Consider the following 25,515-nt stretch of genomic DNA (forward strand, 5'->3'; position numbering starts at 1 on the left):
AATATTTTGCAAACACTGCTGTTCAATTAATCCATTATTAAAATAGACTATGTTTAATATTATATGTATATAAATGTAATTAATATTATTCGTCGTATATTTTCTCGTATGAACCATAAAATGGATCCTAGACGAGTGCGATCTTTCGTGGCACGATCCCTATTTAATTACGCAGAGTGCTTGGCAGGAAGAACTTTCCACATATCACTAGGCCAGTGCTACATTTCATGAAAACCCCGAACCCAGCCCGCTACCCGGTTGCGGGAAAATCAATAATACCTTTAATCCGTCCCGGTGAAATAAGCTCGCACGGAGTTCATTATCGTGCGGTTACTTCAACCCGAGAACAATTCAGTTTGCGATCGCAATGCGATCCTTGCATTTTTCACCGTCCAAACTTTATAAAGTATCAAGTTTCAATATCTTCCACTAATCGGCATGAATAATAATAAAAGATATAATATATGCTCAGAAAAATATCGAGTTGAATTTGATTTATTAATAATGACAAATTGATGCAAATTTTTCTCTCTCTCTCTCTCTCTCTCTCTCTCTCTCTCTTTCCGATTTAAAATATCTTATAAAACTATTGATAGTTTTTCTCAAGGATCAATGACAAGGATTGATCGAAGACTTTAATCTGGCGACATTACGTCTCGCAGACATTACATGAAGCTTATATCACTGAGGAATAGGATTTGGTTAGAAATTGAGGCGAATAAAGTCGAGGCTTATTCTCGCATTTCAATCAATCCACGCAAACTCCTCCGTGTTAATACGCGTACGCGAAATAAAATTACGATTTGTAAACAACATCGTATAAACGCGGCACGACACATACACAATGCTCGCGTGCAGAATTGATCTATCGCCGTCTATCGTACGTTATCCACCGCGAGAACGGACAGCCGCTCGATCAAACAGAACGTAAATCAAAAAGAGACAGAGAAAGTGGAAGAGAGAAAGGAACGGACACAACGCATAGTGTCCCGCAAATGAAATCTTTTATTTCCCGATAGTTCGCGCTATCCCCTTTAATCGTAAATGTCGCGTACCATCAGAACGCATTAATTTTTTCACGAAAGATGTTAAAATTGCACGCGTGTGATTCATCGTTTTTTCGATTTTAATGAACACAAAAATGAATGAAAATTTAGGATGAGGGTAAATATCGGCTAAAATGCATAGAAATGTAAAAAAAATGTAAAAATTATTGATTTCCGATAAGCAAAATTTTGGACCGAGAAGAGAGGTAAAGAATGATTCTCAGCTGACAGAAACGCGCGACTTTCTATGCGTCTGTCTAACTAATGCGTCTCGCATAGCGAGTAACGTAGTATGTGTGGATTACATGCCGAGTAATATACAGACCGTATCGCACACGTGCACGCTGCATAGAGGGTCGTCGCGGTCCTCGCAATTGGGACACTTCGTGGGCCGCGCGAGCTGCATTGCGGGTCATTTGCGGTGGCTTCTGTAAAAATGCAGCGTCGCCAAGAACGGAACGTTACAAATTTCTCTTCCGGCAAACAAGTTTGTCACTGCCAAAAATGTTATCCCTTGAAACACGTCCCTCCGCCGAGAAGTTTCACGATAAATTCGAACGATGGCCGACGTTCGTTTCGTATCCGTCCGTCGCATTTATAGTGCCACCTCACTAAAGTGCGATTGATTCATATATTTATCTTCTATCAAGATCGTGTACACGATGTTATTCTGAACTAAGAGTGAAATTAGTATTAAACTACCCGATTTGCAATAATCATAGTATCTATATAATTGATAGAATTATAACTAAAGATTGAAACGTAATAAACAATTAATTTATCCATGTTTTAAATTCAAAGGTTTGTCAAGTTTGATTAATTCTTTGTAAACGTTGAAAAACGAGTGGCAAGATTTTTATTATGAAAGGATTTTAATCTTTCTTTTTGTTCGAATATATATCATTACTTTTCGCTTACTAATGGTAACGAAATATAATAGCTATCGAGAAGAGGATACCAATAATCTTTTAATCGCGATCGAGACAAGCTGTTTGATCTTTACGTGTCAGATATAAAAGAGTGCTTATGATATAATAAAACTTGGATTGCGTTTCTTAGATATATACGATAGCGACAAATAAGAAGGCTTTAGACACCATAATTGATATCTGTCCAACTCTCGAATAGCGTTTAAAGGAGAAACCATTCAACTGACGTGATAGACGTAATCGCATTCTACCAGCAGATTTCATCCAAAAGGGTGAGAGCTTTACGAAAGGGGGTGGAAAAGAGCGGGATGAGCGCTTCGCGAGCGTAATCGATAGATCGCGCGCGTCAATGACTTTCTCATTTAATATCATTAAGATAAGAACGCAAAGGAGCGCTACAGTGGATCGAGATAAAGTAGTAATGGCTTCAGGTATTGAAATTTTTTAAAAAGGGGTGTACACACGCGCTTCTCTCGTTTAGCATTTTATCGTTAGACATACAATGCGCACAATAACCACTATAATCCATAAACATTTTTATCAAGCATGAATGTTATTAAACTAAACAATTCGACATATTTTATTTGAGAAAAGGGCTTGCATGCAACGCGATAATAAAGTCTCATTGTAATGCGAACAAAAGCGACCGGAAGGTACGCAAATTTCACTCTGCCTTGGAAATATCGTTTGCCGTCATATTTCCCAAACGCAGTCTACTAATAACGGCTTCGCGAAAGCTTGAAGCTTGAAGTATAAAAATTAAAAGGAACCCCTTTACAACTACCCTTCGTTTACCAAAGTACTGCCTTTTGTGTCTTCCTTCGACTCTTTATATACGTCACTCTCCTGTAATAAAGCTACGCTCACAATCAGGGTTAACGTTCGCGAGGACCTTAGGGGGTAACGTTCGAAACGTCGAAGGACTCGTGATTCGCGTGTGCGACATCGTGCGCTCTTGTTATTCTCGCGCGCATGATACTCACCCAGAACATGACGTTAAATCCAAAGATCACGTACTTGAGGCAGCAGCTCACCTCGCTGGTATCCCTTCGATACTTCCGCACGGCGGGCATGGCTGAGAGACATTTATCTACCGATCGTGCGAACTCCTCGCATACGCGCCACACAGACACAACACACCGAGAACGGACGGGAAACGCGTGGCGACGACGGAGGGAATTACGGAGCCGCCGCGGAGGCGGCGAGGGGACACACTGTATAATTCATATACTACGCGAGGAAAACTAGGAGCACACCACCTACGAGTTGATCACGAGAGCGACGACATGGCCAGCGGCGAGACGATCTTGCGCGAGGGGCCTCTCTTTCAGCCTCTACCTCGGTCGGCTCCTTTTTCGGAACGCCCGCGTGCGTCTTTTATCTCGCTTGCTCCCTCGCTCTCTCTCTCTCTTTCTCTCTCGGGCTCGGTCAATCAGCTGATCGCAGCAACGCACCGTACCGCAATTACGACTGCCGCCATTGTCACGTCACGGCGCGCACTGCTCGCAGCCGGATCAACGAGACTGCCAGCAAGTCGCTACCACCGCCTGCCCTCCCTTCCTCTGCGCTGCACTTTGCGTGTTCCGTCACCCCCGGCGATCTCCCCCTCTTCTCCAGACATCCGCTCCCCCCTCCGTCGCTCGGAGTGCCTCGCGCTCCCACTTTCGGGCAATCTCGTTGACTTCTCTCTCTTCCACTCGCGATTCTCCTCCATGCGATCGACTCCCACTCGTTTCGCCACCCTACCTGACGGCATCCCCCTCTGATCTATCCTCCCTCTTTCAGGGACGGCTCTAAGTATGTACAGAGAAAGCACGTGTTTGGCTTTGTCAAAGCTCACTTTGGTTTCGCGTATCATAGTATGTACAAATATTATCAAAAATTATTTGGAAACAAAATTGTATTCATATTCTTCTTTTTATCAGTAAACGAATTAATATCAAATTCATAAATATCATTAAAAAATCATAATTATAGTAGTTTTATTGAGAGCAAATTTCATTAATTTGAAATATTTGAAATAAAGATTCCGTACATTTGGAATATAAAATGGAATATAAAATCTCCTCTTTTGTCTGAATTATTAATATTGTCATAAAATAATTAAAAACGTTAATTTGTAAAAAATAACAGAAATGTTAGAGAATATTAAAATGTGAAAAAAATTGTGCAATGATGAAAAATTCATTCACAAGAGAGAAGAAGAGATAGCCGTTCCTGTCATCTCCTTCACGCATTCCCTCTCATTTGCTCTGTCTCCATCGTCCTTCCCTGTCAGTCGACGGCCTTCCGCCCCCCCTTTTCCCTCAACCGCTCGTTGTTATCCCCCTTCGTTTTCCCTCGGTATCTTTCTGCTTTTATTTTGCCTCTTCCTTCTTCTTCCTTTTCACTCGTTTCTCCTGTTCGCTTTATCGTTCAGTCTATCCTTCGTCTTTCTTTTCGTCTTTTAAGGTACGTCTCCATTAACGCCCTTTTCGCGTTTGCGTGCGCGCTTTTTCGCGATTTCGCGTCTTGTGCCACTTTTACGACCTCCATATAAACGCTAAGCTTACGATCCAATCGATTAAACGGCACGAAAATCTTTCTCACGCACCATACGATGACCAATTTTAATATATATATCCTTTCTTCTCTCATTTATTTATTACAAATTATTACAAATTTTTTACGCATTTATTCTTCTCTTTTCTCAAATTATTGCCAATATTTTATAACACATTCTATTTATTCTTATACATTATGTGTAATGGATATTATGATTTATCTTTCTTGTTTACATATTTTCTGAAATAAATCATATGTTATAATTATCGCATATACATCTTTTGCATATCATATTTTTCATAATAATACTACCCAAAGACATTAAATATCCATGTTTAAATATATTTAAATATATAGCTAGAAAAGCATAATGCTTTTTTCATATTCTCACATTCTAGCGTGACAACTCGTCCTTAGGACATTACGTGCGCAATTTTATCATTATAATCGCCTCTAGTTATAATGATGATGAATTAACCTATATCATTTTATCTTATTTAAGTCGATGCGAAACATGTATAATTATTAAAGCTAATGATACTTATAATCGACTTTCAACGATTGCAATCGTTAGATACTTGTATCGAAACATAATATAAAGTATACGTAGAAGAAAAATATTTTATTTCACTCGCAAGTAAAAGACTATTCGAAAGAATGCTTGTATAGTATTTCATCAACGATTTTAATCAAAAATAAAAATATACATGTAGATTAATCTAAATTAACAATAATAAATAATTTAAAAAAGAGTTTAATAAAACAATTTAGTCGAACCTTATTATATATTAGAAAGTTATGTAAAATACACACATATAATACAACTATATAAACTTTTTCTTTATTTAAGAAAATGAGAATTAATAGATAGATAAATATATAAATAGATAGATATTGATAAACTTATCAATAATTAACAAGAATTTTTTTAAAAACAATGATCACAATAAGATCTTAATAATATTGTCATCGCTCGAAAAGAATGTTAAAAACTTAATTAGTAAAAGACTTTTTTTGGAATTAATGTTTTTATACGTGCATATTTTTATATACATATACTTTTCTCTAAAAGTTTATTCTCTCTTTCCTAAATTTATATTCCTCTGTATTTTATAGAAATACCAATGGTAGTAGAAACGTACCTTTAAGATCGGCCACTTGTTCAATCTTCTTCTTTTACCATGTCTCGTGCCCACCATGACCGTTCAACACATTTCATTCTACATTAAGCTCCAGTATTGCTAGATGCACATGCATCCATTGAAGCATTCAGTGGAATAATCATATTTCATAATTCGATTTATGTTAAAAAATTCTATAAATTCTACAAAATTTTTTACAAAATATATTTTATATATCACTATAATTCTCGATTATATGATTATTATATATTAATATGCAACATATTAGATTCTAATTATTATTTATTTTTACTTTATTTATATTCTTTAAGTGTATATATTATTATCTATCTAGAGCTAAGTGTATACATATATTACTATCTTACTATCTAGTTTTATTAAAACTATCAAACTCTTTTAACTATTCTGAAAATCTGTAAGATTGTACTATTATGAAAAATATGATAAATAAAAGACGTATTATATGCATGCGACCGATAATTATATAACATATGATTTACTTTTAGAAAATTTACTTTTCAATTCTAATAAATTGTGCTTTGTGTATGTCTCATTATTTTCTAAATACATTTCTGAATACACCTGAAAAACAATTCTGACAATCGTTGATTTTTGAACTCGTCTCTTCTTCGGTCTAATGTTGTAGTATTACTTTGGAAGATAGAGAAATAGAGTGGTAGAGGGAAAGGTTCTTTGTTATTTTGCGAAATTGTTTAAATCATTAAAGAGATAAAAACGGTGAAAGGTAAGGAAGCTTTTATCCTGTAAAAACAAAGCCAAAAGCCAATCATTGATTTATCTTTCTCTTTATCGTTGCGCCTAATTAATTAATTAATTAAGTTGTATAGCGATTAAGAAACTGAGATCGAGTGGTGATAACTTATATTTCATATAGTTTTAATTATAATGTAATATATACCAAAGGTATATAAGAAATCTTATTACTCCTTTCCGATTTTCGATAATTCGATTTTTCTTGAAATTTTAATTGCTACTTCTTTCGTGTCATCTTGTTAATAATTGTAAATTGATTATATTTATCTATCTAATATATTTGTTCTATTTTTAAAAATTTAGTTTTTTTTAAATTTTGATTTACGCTATCTTTTTAATGAATATATTCTCTTCTAATACTTTTTCAATTTTGTGAAAATTTAATTTTGTCAAAGCTAGATGTGAAATTTTAAGAATTCTTGGAATCGCAGTTTTTAAAAATTTTTTTCGTGCTATCTCTAATAATTATATTCTTTTGATATTTTCTACCAATTTAAATTATAATTTACACACAATGTTAACAGTGATAATTTCTAATTTACCAACGGCAATAATTGATTTTAATTTTTAATTTATTGATGGTAAAGTAGAAATCGACTTTGACATCAATATCGACTTTGGATATCAAGTAAACTTGATAGCTTGTCTCTCTATCTCTCAAGTTAAAAAGAGATTCACAAATTCTGTTCTCTTTCTACTTTTGGCTAATGTTTGTCGTTCTTGACATCGCTTAACAATTTTACATCCAATAAATTAACAGACAAATCAGTGCAAGATGGTTTTATTGGAACATACGAGAAATGTATTAAAATTTACTTCCGCAAGTTATATCGAAATAATTAATTCGCTTTGATGAAAGATTTCCATTGTAACCTTCTTTTTAATCTCTTTATTATTGTTTTCTATATATAACTAATGTCAGGTTTTTCCTTTGTCATTATTTAGGATTAAATTATAATAAGTATGTGTAAATAATAATTTTTTTATTGGGGTTTCAGATATTACCAGCTATTCAACAAATTCTTATAAAAAGACATTTCCATGGAAGCACAGTTCTTAATAAATCAAGCTCTGGTCGCTACAAAGTCACACTTAAGCGAGATAGACCATTGACATATGAAATGGCAAATCCACCTCACTATCTCGCTCACAGGAAAAGTTGGAACTCTTGGAATACTTGTATGTATAATTTGTAAGAAGTATACATATATATATGTCAGTTTGTCATACTTCTATCGAATATATTATCTTTTTAGCGAATATAAAGGATGGCAATAGACCATCTGAGACAGCTGTAGAAGATATGTTTATTCGACAATTTATGAGAGGGACATGGCATAATTTATTCGCGAGTGAAGTTATCATTAAACGACAACATAATATTATTAGGATAGCTGGAATTATTACTCGTAGTATAGCACCCTATAAAATATATTTCTTAACTGGCTATACCGAGGAACTTTTGAGTTATTGGCTGCAATGTCCCATTAAAATGGAATTGGTTACGACTGACAGTAAGAAAGATGTAGTATTCAAGTATATATAGAACTTATGTATAACATGTGTAAGTAAAATACATTAGATTTTTTTATAGTAATAATTCTCAATAAATTTTAATATGATATATGGCATCGACTTTTCCTATTTCAATTTAAATATCACTTCATTCATTATAAAGTATAATTTAATAATTATAGCATATCATGCCAAAAATGTACATATACATAAATATATATCTACATAAATTATATTGAAATAAATAAATTAGTATCTTAGTGTTATCATTTTTCACAGAAAAAAATTTCTTTGCTTTTTATTCTTTGCATGTCATCCATTTATTTTGCATTACTTATAATAAATTGTTGTTACATTCGATCATGACTCAAACGCAGCCCATATACAATCATTGCATCTTTATAATAAAAAGAGAAATCATACATCATACCATAAAAGGATTACCCAAATAAAACTAAAGGCTTTAAGAGCAGACTGACAGAGCATTCACAAACTTTATATATAAGGTAATATAGCATAATAATTTTATATAATTGCTACTAGACCACATTCTCTCCTTCATTATATACTTTTATAATTCCTACATATTCGTTCAATATTCAATCAGGACCATGTGTAGCTCTCTTTGCTAATATTTGTACTTTTTTTCATGTCTCATTTAATATCATTATTCTACATGAATGTCTGATAAGGAAGAATGCTATTACTTGATATCCATGCTATTTTCATGAATTATTAGATAAGACTAATTATAATCAAATGTCTGTATAAAAATTATATCATATGTTGATGATGCAACTAGCTCATACTAAATGTATTTAAGACGAAATTACTTTTTCAATGTATATTATGCTTAAAATGCGTATAATCGATGAAACAAAACATTTTATTATTATGCATATTATATGTATATTGATTATATATAATTTTTATACAAATTAATGTTATATATAATTAATGTTATATATAATTTATATATAATTTTTATACAAATTAATGTTAAATTATTTACAATATATTTAAATGAATGTAATAATCTAAATTCCAATCATAAATGGAGTTATATATTTATATGTATATGTATAAAATTTTGTTTGCCAATTACAACTTTTTTTTGCGAGGATCAAGTAATAAATCTTCTGAATGAAAAATTTTTAGTACAATTAAAACAAAGTTTCTCAAAAGAAAGAGAGCTTACACAAAACCTGATTGAAATTACAGATTTTATAAGCGCAGGGATGTAATTGATCTTATATGATGGACGCAACAATTGTGTTCCAATATCTAGAATTTTTTTGATCACTCTTTTTATAAAAGTACAGGCTGAAATGTGCTGTGCTCGTCTTATTTCTTTTTAATATCCTATAACTTAGTATTTTTAGCTATGGAAGTCGAAGTTTGACGTTATATCGCAATGCTATATAGAATAATGACTTTTAAATTTCGAGTAAAATCGTATTTTGTAAACATACCTTCGATTGCTTAAAATATATTTAATAGGTTATTCAAAATATGTTCTCAATATTTCCGGATGATTATGAAAATGTAACATTCCATTATTAATTTATCATATGTTATCTAATGTTTTAATTCCCAACTAAAGATTGTATATTTTTGTCAGAAATAATACTGATATATAAAACAAATGCACGATTACTTTTAAAAGTAACATCTCAATCAAGTGACTTTGTTTTATATATAACAGTAATCTTCGTAAAAATATAATTAATTTATAAAATAATATTATAAATATTATAATTATATAAATTATAATATTAATAATAATAAACAGAGGAATTAAAAGTAAATGCACATATCAGCAAAATAACATATAAATTAATTTAATTAGTGATTGATATTTATTACACAAATTATATAAACTTTATGAAACATCTGATAGATCGACCATTGCATATTATTCTATATCAGATTGCGTGTACAGCGTCTTTTTATGTTTTTATATATATTTATATATATATAGTCTTATATATATATAAGTCGTTATAATACGCCTATGCAATTACAAAGACAATTGCGAGCATTAATTCTAAATATATTAATCAAAATTATATCAAAAGTATGCTAAATTCTCCAAGCAACAGAACACAGCGTTCGCATTGTACTAGATTTTAAAAAGTTGCTATCTCCACATTGATTCAAGTAAAAATACCTACTTAATATTAAATAAGATAAAAAAAAACTATAAGAGATTGAACGCACTACTGTAGGAGAAGGTTTAAAATTAAAGTATTTAGAGATAAGTGCGTAATGCATTATTCGAAATTTCTTAGAAGCTTAAATGTGGTGTTTCTCTTCGCTAACTCGATTTTAAAGCAATTTAGTAGTTTCTTGACAACGTATAAATAAAGATTATGTTACTATTATATGCTACAGAGTTTGATGAATCCTTATTCTTAACTAATTAATCACTTGTTCGCTTAATACATCGAATACCGGTAATAATACTAGTTTAAATCAATGCTTTATATCGAATTCGAATTCTCAGAGTTCATATTTAGAGCCATGTAGTATAATACTATGAAACTATAAACTTCATTGCATCTTCTCGCAAATGTTATTGCAGTTCTGAAAAGACAATGTCTCAAAATGCATTATTCTCGAGATTGAAACTCTATAAACTTTTTTTTTTCTACAGAAAAATAGAATAAAAATCTTTTTAAAGTAAATAATAAATGCTTTTTTTATCAGATTTTTTTATACGATTACAAATTACAATTTTGTATAGGTTTTGCAAATAAAGATATAACATTATTTTTTAGATGTTTATATGTACCAATCAAAAAGAGTAAAGATATTGAAGCGACATTAGAGAATTATTTATAAATATTTGAAGTAATTTTTCTGTAAGTAATAAAATAATGTAGGCCAGTAGCCAGCCCATCATCGATATTAACCGAAGAACATTATTGTAAAAGCATTTTTTATTGAAAGATCTGTTAAATGATATAAGGATAGTCCATAGGACTGTCCCAGTTATTGTCAAGCTTAGACAAATATCTTCCTTCTCGCCAATTGTGGCGTCTCATCTATTATCATCTACATTAAAGAAATAAAATGTATTATAAAAAGAGAATTATGGTTTAAAAATATTATCAAAATTGTTAAAACAGAGTATTATAACAATTTAATGTTGCAGAATTTTAATATAGTTTAGAATTTTAAATGATATAATAAATTGTACTTATAATATATTATATTAATAACATATTCGATAGAAGATATTTCTATGATGAGAGGTGTTAATTATTTCATTATTTAAAACTTAGATTAAACCGAATATGTGCGCCACAATCTTTTACAATGCAATTATATAATTATCTTATTCTGATATATTTAAATCTACATCTATCTTAATACACGCATTATTCCGGTATGATATCTAGGGCTTTGTTAACGGTATCGTTAGTATTACGCGAATATTAAGTTCTAAAAAACTCTCCAACAATAAGAAAAACATATATACAATTTGCCACCCGATATCGATCTTATAGAGACAGAAAATTAAATTCAATCAGGATTCATCAAACTTTCGTTACAGTACATGTGCATAATTCCTTTAAAATCGCTGTATACGCCTTGCAGAAAAAACGAGAGAACACGTTATCTTAATTATTATGAGATAATGCTATAGCATAAAATTTCTCGTGATAATTTATTATTAACCGTTGCATCTTTTCCCAATGACTCTCGCGTGTTATTCGTGCATGATAAAATGATTTTTATTAAACAATTAGCTTTTTCTGTTTGTGAGAAAACGGTGATTTTAGAAACAATAGAGTAGCACGATAATATATATTTTTTAATCAATTTATTGATTTATTCTAGAGAGACGATAAATATATGTATAATACTTCAGTCGTGTTTGAAATATTCATGTTGTAAAAATGATTAGATTGATACAACATCGCACAAAATTAGATTACTTTTGACAAATTTAGATAAATGTCATTCCATTCAAATGCAACTCAATTGTACGAATATATACACTTGTCGGAAATATATATTCTTTTAATATTCTTTCTTTCTACAAAGAGTTCGATTTGTCAGTTTTTTTTCCAAGTTATTAGTATTAAATCGGCTAGAAACGTCATTTTGTAAAATCACCGCGTTCGCAAATGCGACATGAATGCTCATAATCTAAGTTAAAGTATATTATCTGAATCATTAATCTCTTCTCTTTTCCATAACTTCAAAGCTAATATATTTGAAATACTATGGCATAGGCGGCTTCGCGCGTGAGCCAAAAATGCATGAGAGCACGTATTTGTTACCCGACTCGTTTCGTTCTTCTCGTTCACAAAGCAAAATTCAGTGTTGCTGTGTGTATGTACTGTACTTACACGTTTTTTTTTTTTCAAATAAAATGCTTTGATTTTTTATACGTGTCATTGGACAACGATTAGATAAAGTCTCAATGCTGCTTTTTGCATCGTACATTATACAATCAATCATTACATTTATTCTAAAACGCAATCCATGTATCCACGTATTTTTAAAAAGAATCAAATAGCGATCGATATAACGTATACATTCATGTTTTTTTCGTTTTCTTTTTTCTTTGCTAGTAGATAAGAGACAATTACAGAGTGTTCTTTACGGACGAAAGCGATGAAAATACCCATGCGATAATCTCAAATACTGCTGCTAAAATTATGATTTGTGCGCTATTTGTCGCGTCATATTCTTGCAATTGTTTGAAGAACCAATTTTGCAAAAGAAATTGCGCTGGGTTTTATTTCGAGGAAGGATTATCAGTGATCACTATTACATCAAATCCGTCAAAAGATTCCATTTACCGCGAAAAAACATAGGTACTTTCATGCTGAAAATACATTTCCACACTTGATATACTAGTTAAAAGACATTACGAATTGTACTAATTTGCCTTTGCTACGTGTGATACATCATAATATTAAAAGAGGAGCGAGTTAAAAATGATTATTATCGTGCTCTTTTCGTGTCTTTCTTTCCTTCTATACGATAGCACAAATTAAGGTTTTAAAGTTTTTTATTATTGAAACGAAATTCGCCATCTTGCTTTCTTGTCATATATCTTTTTATTCCGACAGTTTAAATTAGGCCCAAAGCAGAGCCGGCAATTGATACTAATACGTCATCATTCGCATACGTCAATCATTCGTTTGCCATGTGAAAACATGCTTAATACGAAGGAATATACAAATACCGAAGAGATGCCATCTCTTCCTTCGATAATTAAAACTATAGCATAATTACCTACTTTATACAACATTTACTACACACATGTCTTTGATAAATTAATCCTTTACTTGTATAATTCAGTTGTCGGGGCCTCAAATTAAAATAACAATCCTCAATGAATCAGTTTTTGAATAGAAAACTTTTTACATTCTTAATTACAGATTATGCCATATATATAACGAGATCCATTATAATATTCATAAAATATTGATAAATTATAATGTGAATAAACTATCTTTCTGAATATGTTACCCGTGCATGTTACACGTTATACTGCTTTGTGTGAATGTGCTATCAAAATATATGTGTGTGTGTATATATATTGGAACTGTAATTATAGTATTTCATTGTTACATTGTTTAGTATTCATTGTACACGTTGTTTATAACAAAAAAGAAAAATGAATCGACGCAATTGCATTTCAGAAAACATGAGTATTTTTACATCATGTTAAACTATTTCCAAAAAAGAAGTAAATTATATAATATAGCACAAAGCACAATATCGATTTTGTAACATACATACATACATTTTGTAACATACATACATAATACTACAGAATATTTATGTGTACATGCACGGTATTAAGAAAATTAAAATAAATTTTTACATTGTGTTTTTCCTAACATAAAAAAATCAAGCTACATATTAATTGCAAAATCCCACTGTCATATTTACAACACATATATATATATATATGTATATATAAAAGGAAATTATATTTATATTTGAATATTGACAATTGCTGTAAAAGATATAATTTTTTTGCAGATTAAATTATACATAGCAATATGAAAAAAATATCAAGTTTTTTTTCTAATAAAATTTTTAGCAAACCGTAAATCTGCATGAAAGGTTGTATACAGATTGCACATTCTGATTATTTGTATTTTAAGAAGCATCACATGTCAAATAATCAATAGAAAATAAAAATTACAGACCTTTCTTGGTAATTTTAGAAAAAAATATTTAAATGCAAGTATATTTGCATTATAATCATGCGCATATTTATACACATGCAACATTGCATATTTTACATTATCATTAAAAACTGTCTAATACATTTCCTACGATAACTAAAATAAGATTAGAATCTATATTTTGGTAGTTGCGGTATTAACTGCACACTGCAAAACAATAGAAAAGAACAAATAAGCAAGACAGATTGATAGAAATGCAATATTGTGGAAAAACGCGAGAACTTTCGTACGCGCGATTATATAAAAATTCCCTCGTTTTTCGTTGGCAACTGAATTAACAAGTAGTGGATTATGTGGTATACAGAGCACATATACATTAATATAATCGGAATCGAACGGATACCTAAAGTGTGGGCGAATGTCGAACTGATCTCACTTTGACGCTATGACAAATGTGTATGATGAATATCATTACATTATATCATACTTACAAATACACCCGCTACAATATCATCTATGTTTTCTTGTTTTCTTATATAACATTATCATATTATATCAATATATACGTGGCCAATAAGAACAGATTTGTACTTGCATTGAAATTGTTTTAAGTCAATCACTCCAATCACTTCGCACAGCCCAGTATAGCATGTATGTTTTCATATGCTTTTTTGTTTTCGTTTTGTTTAAAAATACAATTTTTTTTCTTTTTCTCTCTCATTGGATGGCAGCATTCTTATCAAAAGGTTGGCTTGGAGAATGTTGTAATGACATTTAGGAAGGGGAGGAGGGAGTTTTGTTTAAGATGTGTGTGTTTCTCTCTCTCTCTCTCTCTTTCTCTCTCTACCTAGTAAGACGCTCTACTAGTTTTGTTTATTAGTAAATACGTTAATTTGTTCCAATTGTGTTAAATGTTGATATCACAGAGGCTTCTTGATCGGAATATCGTCATTTTCTCTTTCTTTACTTTTTGTAGGAAAATAGGTATCTACACATACATATTATGATGGTAAATAGAGAGGTTACAATAATTCTTAGGCATGGGAGAGTGAGTTAGCTCTTAAAAATGCAATACACTATACATGGGCTAGCTAAACGCATTACAACACGGCTCCCTTCACCTGGTCATTAGAATTGTGTGTTCGTCGGCGTCTCAACGACAGCAATTGCTGTTGGTTGAATGTGCGGCAATGTATGGAGTATTTATATGTATAATGTTCGCTCTATTGTAGTAAGAGTAATAAGTCGACTGCGAATGATATTGCTAGAGCCAGAAGTAAGTAGAGAAGAAGTGATGCAAATTCTTTCGTTTCCCTCTTTTAACCTTCCTTATTGATTTCTCGCCTTTTTATGGTTACTTGGGTCTAGATCGCAGCGGCTGCTACCTGCGTGAGATCAAACCATTGCTTGTTCCTACTGTCGGTGTCATTTCCAACTCCACTAACAGAGGAAAGTGATCTGAAACATAAAGTATTGACATTACTTTTAGTCTCATCGACGGAAGAAGGCGATCTGAAACATATGTAAACTTACCAGATGGGACATGAGGATGAGGGCATCCTACTACTTTATGCTCTTTAAACCACTCTGGGCTCAATGGACCTAGGAGGCCCAGTGGTACCATACTTTGCTTCGAATAGAAAATGTAGTCTATTATGCCTTTAAATTCGAATCTGAAAACGTGAAAAAGCGTATATTAAAACAAATATCCAAATATATATAAATATAAATATATATATATATATATATATATATATATATATATATATATATATATATGTGTGTGTGTGTGTGTGCACATGGAAAGATAAAAAATAGATTATTCTTACGTGTAGTTGGTATAGGGCATAATGTCTTCGCTATAGGCAGATGCAAGCTTGAAAGAATGCGTGAATTCGTTAGGTTTATCGCAGCCAGAGATCTTTTGTAAACACGATTTGTACGCTAAATCTTTAAAATCACGATGATCGGCCGCCACACGTCCGGATGTAAGAAACTCGATCACACCTGTGGAGCAATTTGTTGTTATTAATATTATTTTTACCACAGACTGCATATGTATATTTATTACCAAGTATTAATAAATACAAGAGATCGTTTAAAAAAAGAAATTGCTAATATAAACATGCATATACCAGAATCAGGTAAGGAATTGAAGTCGCCACAAAGTAGCAGTTGAACATTGGAAGAGTCAGGCTTATGGCCGGGTCTGAACGACTGACCAGCTTGGTCCAAAATGGAACGTAATTCATTGCTCAGCATCATCGTCTGTATTAATTTCACGTCGCAAAATTCGGGATCCCAATGGATGTGAGCCGTACAAACTAAAATTGGTTGTTGCACTTGTGCCGGGTCCGATGGAACACCTGCAGAAAGAAAAAGAAACAATCTGATCAATTGTATTCAGATACATAATCAAATAACATGCAAACATCTTAGATTTTCGGATATAATTTGGGAAAAAGAAATAAAAAATAGAGAATGAAATGATATATTTATAATCTTATATTTATATCTTTATGAATTGTAATAGTATAAAAATATACATATGTTTGTTTGCTGCCTTCACGAATTTATTACATGATATGTAGAATAATTATATTATAATATAGAAGAATTATAATTTTTATAAGATCCGCATCTTGATTATCATTAAAATCTAATTGATCTTTAATAATTGTACTACATATTTGTAAAATGTGTTAATGGAAAAATTAAAATATTTTGTCAAAGTTTAAATGCTATGTATAGTAAATTTATTTGTATATGAACTTTCGCTATATCAATTAAAAGATATATATTTAATTATAAGAATAATAAAAAAATAAATTGAGCATAAGAATCATTATTATGCTTTTAAAATAGAGATATATAGATGTTTATTTTTCATGTTCTTGAAAACAAAGAAATAATAATTAGATCTCCAGCTTCAAAATTATTCCTTATGTTTAACAAACATGACAATGATATTTAGATAACAAAGATAACACAAATTAAGGTCATAAACTTTATTTAGAAATTGTATAACAAATGTGTGTGTTAATCTAACGTTTACAACAAATATAATATCCGTTCTCTCGAATATTTCTTACTCTTAAAATATAAGCATATCTCCAATCATATGTTTTTTAAAATAGTTTAAATTATTCAAGAAGCCGCAAAAACTTAAAAATTATGTATTCTTTTAACTGTTATCAATAATTAACACATTTATAAGACAGTTCATTATTAATAGTGCAATTATAGAAAATACAAATTTAAATAAATTTCACTTTATTACATAATTAATGGCAATCTGTATATGAACAAGATATATTTCCTGTTCAGATACAAAAAGTTTAATTATAGGTGGATGTAAATCCTATAAATATACATACAATCCAATCGACTTTTGACTTAAAATATTATTATCAATGTAAATACACCATAGAGAAGCAGACATGGGTATGCTATGAGAAGCTTCTGATCCTCTTCTCCTGACATGGTGCAGAAAAGCCTGGAAGCGGACAAAGATGCCCAAGCGACGGCTAAGATCGCGAAAATCAAGCCTATCGGGCCTCGCAACGTAGTAAAAACGCTAACACCCGCCAGAACAACTACGGGCAACAAGCAGTAGCCCAGTACAGATGCGACAGACGACAGCGTGATGTTAGAGCTACTACTCATCAAAGACTGCAGGATATACATAAGTATGCAAGAGGTCATGGCTAAGCTGTATACATAGCCAAAGTGCGCTTTTGAACCGGCTAGCAGCAGAAACGCTGCAAGGACTAAGCAAAACGCCACAGGTCCCGCCAAGTCTGAATCTTGCAACAGATAATTCGCATCATCGATCTGTCCTTTCCTGTGGAAGGGATTCAATACAGCCAGAGTTTTTTGCATTATTCTGTCGGGATCGATGCCGAGCTCTTCCAACAGAGGCGGCTCGTCCTCTTCCTCCTCAAAGCCAGTGGTGCCTGCAAATTCAGTATCATGAAGATTTCTCTTACACAATAATCAATGATTCTCGAGCAGATGTATCGAATACATAGATGGTTCGAAATATCTTATATTTTCAGCGCTTGGGTTCTCGCTCGCCTCGTCATTAATCTGACAGTGTTAACATCTGCTCGAGGATCAGATGACCGAGAAACGAATTCATCATATTTTTCTACCTCTCGCATAATCATCCTGCGTGAATAGATCGCTGCTATAGGAACTTTGCGTAGGATCGAGAAAACTCTTGCGCCCATATGAATAATCGCCAGTCGCTTGCTCGTTGTACGTCTGGAATTCGAATTGCTGGTTAGGTTGACCGAAACCGGACGACTCGAAGTTGAATTGGCCCTGTGGCAACGGTGGCGATTGGGTCCAATAGGTATTTTCCTGGCCGGTGTAACCGGACATTCTGCCGACGTTTTATGGTTACGTTTCTTCTTTATAAATTCGAGTCTCCTTGACTTTGAGATGCTTTGAGTTATTTGGAATGTTGACACATTAACCCGTCGTGAACGTCAGCAGAGGTTAGGTCACTTCATTTATTGCGAGATAACAGTAATATTGCAGAGCGCTGCTTTAGCGACATTCGGTAGTTCAGTTGCAATTCGAGAGAAAGAAATTATTTTCCTTCAAGTATATTATTTTTCTTCTCGAGTAATACTGATTACTTATTTAAATGATTGTTGTTATCTTTTTCATTTCTTCACTTCTTTATAATTCTTTATAATTGTTGAATCAGTCTTCAAGTGTTTCTTGATTTTGTATAATCTGTATTCTTGTCTTTTCTATTTATTTTTTAAAAATCTTTTTTATAATATTGTCATTCTTTTATATATATTATAATCATATTATTAAAAATGATTTAATTATATATATCAATCGATCAAAAAGATTTTAAAAAATAAATAGAGAAAAGACAAAAATATAAATTTAATGATATACATTTATCAAAAAATATGTATCAAACATTTATCAAAAAACATGTATACATAATCTTGTTGCGCAAATTCGCCGTATCTTGTGTGAGTTGAATTCACAATCTCCCTCTTACGCCTCGTTATTAATTGCAAGGGTGATTAAGATGAAAAGGAGCAGCCCTGCGATACTCAGTACTAAGTTATCGGTACACAATTAGAACATTTATCAACATTAAGAGAGTGTAAATCCCGAAAACCGTCGGTTTGGAGCCGTCTCGGTTCGGTCTTTAATAAGACTCGTAAATTAACGCTGCTAATACTTTCGTTGCCAATTACGGTAAATTAATGCTGTATTTATTTTCCGTTGTCGATAAATTCCTTTGTCGTTGGCTGGCAAGAGTACTGGAAATCGCTCGACTTGAGAACACTTTGCCGCAACAAGTATACACGACGTAGAATATGTTCCCAATAAAATTGTTTGTTTTTTCAAACTGTCTTAAAACTATAAAAATAAGTGGAGATGATGAAGAGCTTTTCATATAACTTTGTAACATATAATCCCAATTTTTTTTAAATATTGATTTAAGTTTGCCTGGGACATAAGTTTCTCAAGCACGGCAAAGTATAGACAACATGAAGATGAAGAGCGTCATAATTTTATCGGATACTATAATACACCATCCCTTCTTCGCTGTACATATTGATGATCTCACGACATAGTAATTCAGTATATTAATTTAGCTTTTACAGTATATTAACTCACCCATGACTTAAGTTAGTTTCCCGACACGTGGCAGGAAGTAAAGTCATTCGCGCGACGAAGAAGATGCTAACGGATTCTGAGATGGCCATTCGAAATTAATGCTTGAGCTCCTCCCATTATCGGAAATCGACCGATATGTCAACCTTCTATTAATCATCCTATGAATGAATCATTTAATGTATTTGGAAAAGTTACCGAAGAGTGATTTAATTTCCAATTAGCACTATGATTAAAGCAAAACAACATGTATATATTAAATATGTTAAATGTAATAATGTGTATATCGTCAAGAATTTAATAATAATTAACCCAATAGAAAAAGAATCCTTTAAATCTTGTAGATAAATTATTTTTTCTTTAAAATTAAAAAAAGGATATGCAAATAAAATTAATAGAAAAAACTAAAAAAAAATTTGATAATTAAATATATATATATTTATTTCTTTAATCATATTTATTTATATATATTTTATTTATATACATATTTATATTTATATGTATATAAAATGTCAAATTGATTCATAAATTTAATATTTTATTTAAAAAGTTGAAGTACTTCATCTATTTAATATAACTTTTAATTTAATTGCGATACTTTGTGAAAAGTTTTTAATATAACTTTCAAGTTGTTCGAGCAAAAAAATTGGCTTTATTGCAAAAATCGCGTCCAACCCTGAGGATTAAACGTCCTTAAGTTCTTCTTCACTTTTCTCTTTTTCACTTCTCTTCGAGTCCATGGCGATCTCCTCCGACCCTCTCGAGGATTATCGGGCGCAAAAATCGTTATTTAATACCCCCGTGTGAGATCCGGGGGGTATACTCTGTCCTTTCGAACACAATATCGTAAATCCGCCCCGTTTAATTGCGCCCGCGAGAATCCGCTTTTACTATCGGACCTTACAGATTAACCTTACTCAAGCAGCTGTTTCGCCTTGCGTCTTCAATCTCTCACACCACGTTCCTTCGCAGAAACATTCCGCAAGAATCGCTCGTTCTACGAGAGAAACTTACGTGATCCAATCGATTCCTTTGCGCGAAGAAAACAAGATCGTTACTTTGTAAGCTGGGGATAAAAAAAGTGCAAAAAAAATAAATAAATAATTATTTGTTAAAAATCAAATAAAAAGTAATATTTAACAAGTGTAGAGAAGCAATATAGAGGCGTCCCAAGGCGTTGTGGGAAATAAAATAGTCCTGTTGCTATCTCGAAATTCATCGTGTGAGTTGTACTAGTCGCCCTCATATTGCGTAAGGCAGGATTAAGAGAAGTCGGTAACACGGCTGTTCGCCATTGGCAATACGGATATTCCGGGGTGTAAATCAGGCTAGATTAGAATAGAGGGTTAAGGTACCTCTCCGAATGGCGGTTGTACGACAATCGAACCCGCGAACCGGCATTCGCCGGGTCGAACTGGGAACAGTCTCGTAAATTACTGAGGGAATCAATATCCGTTCTATCCCCTTTCCTCGAATGCCTCTTGGGCAAGAGAAGCTTTTATAGCAGGCAGGGACTCTGCAATCTACGAACTGGCTTTTATGAAGGGTCGACGAAATCGGAGGCTAATTTTCCAGAATTTTTAAAATAATCTGACTGGAAAATACAACGCATATACATAATATTGATATTGATATATAATTAATTTTATATCGGTAATAATGGAAATTTATTTTTATTTCTTTGAAAAAAATAGAAGAACACTAGAAGGTGTATATAATATGTATCGATTAGATACATTCGCATGCGCGTGCATATCAAAATCAATAAAAATGATACAGTCACCAGGAACACAAAACACAATTTAAATATGACTATGAAGGCAAAAAATTGCGAGCTAAAATTGAAACAAATGTGATAAAAATAAAGAAGCTGCAGTGTTGATATTGTTAAAAGATTGCGATATCTAAAAATCATTAAATGCCAATACGCTGTCATTAATGATAGATTTATCTCCGACTCTCGCGCCACGTTACTTTACGCAAATCTCTCGCCTCTCGCTTTGTATTAATATGCATATGCGAGAACGATGTATCCGGTATTAAAGCGCGCTGGTGAATGATTACGAGCGTCACTCCGAGGAAAGTTCATTCCGTTGTCGCGGATAATATTTGAAAGTCGCCTATCCAATTAAACCGTTGTGATGTGTTTAATGAGACATCCGATACCGATATGTCAAACTCTCCAGCGAATTTACAGAACGTTTCAAAACACGATAGTCGAACTTTGCGAAGATTTGAAACTTTTCACAAGAATGTCAATTAAATATCGTGCAAAAATTTTGTTTTAAAAAGTGGTTCTTAAATACAGTGTTGTCATAATTTCATAAGTAATACGACAAAAACACTTTACACAAGTAGCAAATATTTCATACTTTAAATCCTACTTCATTTTTATCGCGTTAATAATAACGAATAATAAAATGTAAATGACGCTAATAATACACGATAATAAATACATATTAATGACGACAATAATAATCGGTGGACATATATATGTATTAATGAAACAGTCTGTAGGAGACACGCTATCGCGCAATCACGTGGAAAAATACAAAACCCACGCTTGAAGCGCGCGCTTAATTATGCATACGCACATAGTTACGCAGTTTTTAGTGCGCGGCGGTTCAATATATCAGTGAGAAATCGGACAGGGTGACACGCGGAGATGAACACTCGTTCGAGACATGCTCGTTCGAGATAGGATCGGTGTCCTGGCATCTCTATGCAGCCCGCGAATTTATAAAGCTCGCGCGCAGATGAGAGAGAGACGGAGCTTGTCGCTGCCGTTACTTCATCCGCCTCGGGCGAGAATGCAACGCGTGCATCCGAGACGAGTGCACTCTTCTCGCGGGATGCGAATCGTGCCGCGAGCGCGATTAATTAAGCGACAAGATGTCTCGCGTGTAACGAATGTCGTGTGACGTGGTACTCGCGGTTACTCGCTCCAGCCCGCGGATTCAATTACCCGACGATTTATCTGCCGATTGCAACGAGGTCATGGAAATACGAATCATCGTAACGTTACGCGGCGACACGGATATATCCGCATCTTCAATCATTTAAATGCACTCGTGTCTCTTTTTCAGAAAAGATCCAATATTTTTTATCAATCTGAATTACAAGTGATTTATAAATAAATGTACGCATATACGATATAATATAGGAAACACTGAGAATCTCTTTTGAATTTTTAATTAATAAAATGTAATATTTTAACACATTCTCGTTATGTGACTCTTTGATGTTCGATGGGAGGGTGGGAGGGTGGGAGAGAGGAGAGATTTCTCCCATTACAGAAATTCTCCTATTACGGAAAATCTCTCTGTAATGAAACTTTGAATTATTTACACAAACCTTGAATTATTAACATCGTTTTATCTTAACACCGTCTGGATACGTTTACGTTGCTTTTAGAGACTCTGCTCTAATTTTCTAGACGTGATCGCGCATCGGTTGATTACTCTGAGAATAATTGAGCTCTCTCGTGTTTCCTTACCACCGAGAAATTCGATATTTGGTATCGCCGCATCGTATCTAAATGTATCCCGCTTGGACGGCAGAACTATATCCTCGGTGGCACGGAATAATCCCGTGGGATCTGAATGAATTCAGCGGCATTTTAGCCGGAGAAAACTTTCAGCCGGTTAACCGCGCGTAAAGCCACGCTGGCTTTCTATTCTTCGCACTAAGGGAAAAAAGATGGACGCAAGCCTGGAAAAAATACATTCGTTCTAATTCTAGAATATCCTCCGCATATAAGTTATAATTGTCGTATAATTGAAAGATTTATCCAGCACACTGAGAAAAAACGTTTGATTGTACCAACCATACCAGATGTATCTGATAGAAGGCATTTTGGTTAAACCAAGCAGAATTTCTAGTTATCACTCGATTTTTCATAACTAGGACGCTTAATAGACTTTACTACAAGTATTTGATTAATATTTTCTAGTTGGATCTATAAAACTTCTTGTTATATTAATTATACATGGACCCAGTAATGGCATTTTTTTGTAAATTTAATATTATTACCAAGAAAATTTGATAAATTTAAAGAAATTAATCATACTCATCTGGTAATTCCTAAAGGAATTCTGATTCGTTCAACAGACATACTGATTGAATCTATCAGATTTCTAATTAATGCAACCAGATTTTTTTCTCAGTGCATGAATTCTCTATTCTACACCATCGATTTTTATTACTTGCGTCTGAAATGTATTTATATGAAACACATGTACGAGATTAAAAAATATTTAAAGGGCGGGACGTCATTATGATTTTTGCAGCGTTACTCGGAGTACTGTCAGAGACCCTAAGAAGCCGTGTTTAAGGAATGATGAACGATGCCATCTTGAAATTTTTACACATGAAAAAGAATCCGACGAATCGTGGGCGTACCCGCGATAAACGATCCGCTTGTTCCCCTTATATATCTCCGAATGGCGCATCGTTCATCGTTCGCCGGCAGCTGATATCGGTTTATTAGTACCGCTGATGGTACACTATTAGTCCGACCAATAGAGATTCGCCGAACAGGGATGTTCCTTTGAAACGGGTCATCTTTTTCACGAACCGAGCCGGAGAGACTATCAGCTCGGTCCCACATAAGGCTGAAAGGATGGGAGGTCTCGGGCTTGCTCTCGTATTCGAGCAAGAGAGATCATTAATCGCGGCCCACTGGCATGGTTACATGGATTTTAGCTCTTCGATCGAGATTTAATCTCGATACTCTCGCCCTCGGCGCGAGCGCATCTATCTCCGCGAGGGAATATCGACCTACGCGAGTATCCTTATCGCGCAGTTTAAGTACTAAAGCGAATCTTACAATTACATATATTTTCCTCGAAAGTTAGCTGCACGTGTAAACATTCTTGTGTACGTGTGATTTTTCTTACGGGACTTAATAAAAGAGCAACATTATTCGAATAAAACGAGGAATATTAATTAGAATTTGAGAAATGTGCCATATTAAGGTTCATCAAGAGGGCAATGAACATATTCGATTATATTTGATTAGACTGTTTATTCGCCCGAGTACTGTCAGCTTAGTTGGTTTACTCCATGTTCTCTGATTATTCATGATTATTCAATTGACCAAGTCTTAAGTATATATAAGGAAGTTGAGCGACGGTTTCAAAGCGAGAAACGCGATGCGAGTATATACTCTGCGAAATTTGGAGAAGTTTAGAACTGCCGTGAGTCATACCAAGTTCTCGATACGAGTAGCCGAATTAATTCCATTCGCGTGAAAATTCTCTCGGGTCGAGAGAGAAGATCAGAGATTCTACATTTTTTTTTTCGAGAACTTGAAAAATGTTTGCTACTATTGCGCGAATGTGAACGTGTACATTTCTACAGACGTCTGTAAAAATTCTTACCGTAATTGCGGTCATTTTTTTCGAAAATTTAGAAATTCTAATATTCGTCATTCTTACGAATAAGAAATTTTACAAAAGTCTATGAGAATGTTTAACCATGATAGTGAGCGTTTTTCAAGAAGCGCTTGAAAAACTAGAATTTTATACAAATGTTTATAAAAATTTATATTCATAATATGTAAGCAAATATGCAATAATTTCAAATTTATATTAAAGTATTATATCTGAGAAAAAAAGTTGTTGACTTGACTAAACCATTTAACCATTTAACTAAATCATTATTTTTTTAATTGAAATATTTAACTATTTAAATTAAATAATACATATTAAATTTAACATGACATCTATTTAACTTAAATATTTCAACA

The 25,515-nt window shown here is 32.9% G+C and overlaps 4 protein-coding genes across 13 annotated transcripts in view; 1 reads left to right on the top strand and 3 right to left on the bottom strand.

Annotated features, from left to right (window-relative positions):
* Window positions 1-3,524, bottom strand: part of Tsp26a (Tetraspanin 26A) — a 105,646-nt gene extending 102,122 nt beyond the window's left edge. The window contains exon 1 of one of the 3 annotated variants that reach the window (XM_083107023.1): window positions 2,959-3,524. In XM_083107023.1, the coding sequence (XP_082963149.1) occupies window positions 2,959-3,048 (90 nt within the window). In that variant the 5' untranslated portion in view covers window positions 3,049-3,524. The remainder of the gene's footprint in view (window positions 1-2,958) is intronic. The other 2 variants (XM_083107024.1, XM_083107022.1) reach the window with 2 other exon arrangements.
* Window positions 1-8,063, top strand: part of Mrps24 (mitochondrial ribosomal protein S24) — a 127,103-nt gene extending 119,040 nt beyond the window's left edge. For 3 of the 4 annotated variants that reach the window (XM_083107027.1, XM_083107028.1, XM_083107030.1), the window contains exons 4-5: window positions 7,434-7,614; window positions 7,692-8,063. In XM_083107027.1, coding sequence (XP_082963153.1) covers window positions 7,434-7,614; window positions 7,692-7,981 — 471 coding nt within the window. In that variant the 3' untranslated portion in view covers window positions 7,982-8,063. Of the gene's footprint in view, window positions 1-7,077; window positions 7,238-7,433; window positions 7,615-7,691 lie in introns of those variants that run through there. The other variant, XM_083107029.1, reaches the window with a different exon arrangement.
* Window positions 8,064-9,775: 1,712 nt separating this feature from the next.
* Window positions 9,776-25,515, bottom strand: part of Twin (CCR4-NOT transcription complex subunit 6-like twin) — a 484,682-nt gene continuing 468,942 nt past the window's right edge. For all 5 annotated transcript variants that reach the window (XM_083107017.1, XM_083107021.1, XM_083107020.1 and 2 more), the window contains 4 exons: window positions 16,247-16,477; window positions 15,941-16,118; window positions 15,645-15,784; window positions 9,776-15,569 (listed from right to left, as the gene is read on the bottom strand). In XM_083107017.1, the coding sequence (XP_082963143.1) occupies window positions 15,493-15,569; window positions 15,645-15,784; window positions 15,941-16,118; window positions 16,247-16,477 (626 nt within the window). In that variant the 3' untranslated portion in view covers window positions 9,776-15,492. The remainder of the gene's footprint in view (window positions 15,570-15,644; window positions 15,785-15,940; window positions 16,119-16,246; window positions 16,478-25,515) is intronic.
* Window positions 17,105-18,724, bottom strand: Yip1d1 (Yip1 domain-containing 1). Its single transcript, XM_083107026.1, has 2 exons — window positions 18,266-18,724; window positions 17,105-18,067 (listed from the first exon to the last, which is right to left on the bottom strand). Exons 1-2 carry the CDS (start codon window positions 18,495-18,497, stop codon window positions 17,508-17,510), a joined length of 792 nt encoding a protein of 263 aa, XP_082963152.1. The 5' UTR covers window positions 18,498-18,724; the 3' UTR covers window positions 17,105-17,507.

This window comes from Camponotus vicinus, unplaced genomic scaffold (genome assembly GCF_025532165.1).
Source record: "Camponotus vicinus isolate PSW18456_S1 unplaced genomic scaffold, iyCamVici1.0 SCAF_8, whole genome shotgun sequence".
In the NCBI taxonomy this organism is placed as follows: domain Eukaryota; kingdom Metazoa; phylum Arthropoda; class Insecta; order Hymenoptera; family Formicidae; genus Camponotus; species Camponotus vicinus.

Bases quoted from the DNA above. Each gene is read 5' to 3' on its own strand.
- Yip1d1 (XM_083107026.1), bottom strand. From the start codon at position 18,497: ATGTCCGGTTACACCGGCCAGGAAAATACCTATTGGACCCAATCGCCA. The intron at 18,068-18,265 runs GTAGAAAAATAT...CTGAATTTGCAG, and splicing joins GCAGGATGATTATGCGAGAG to GCACCACTGGCTTTGAGGAG.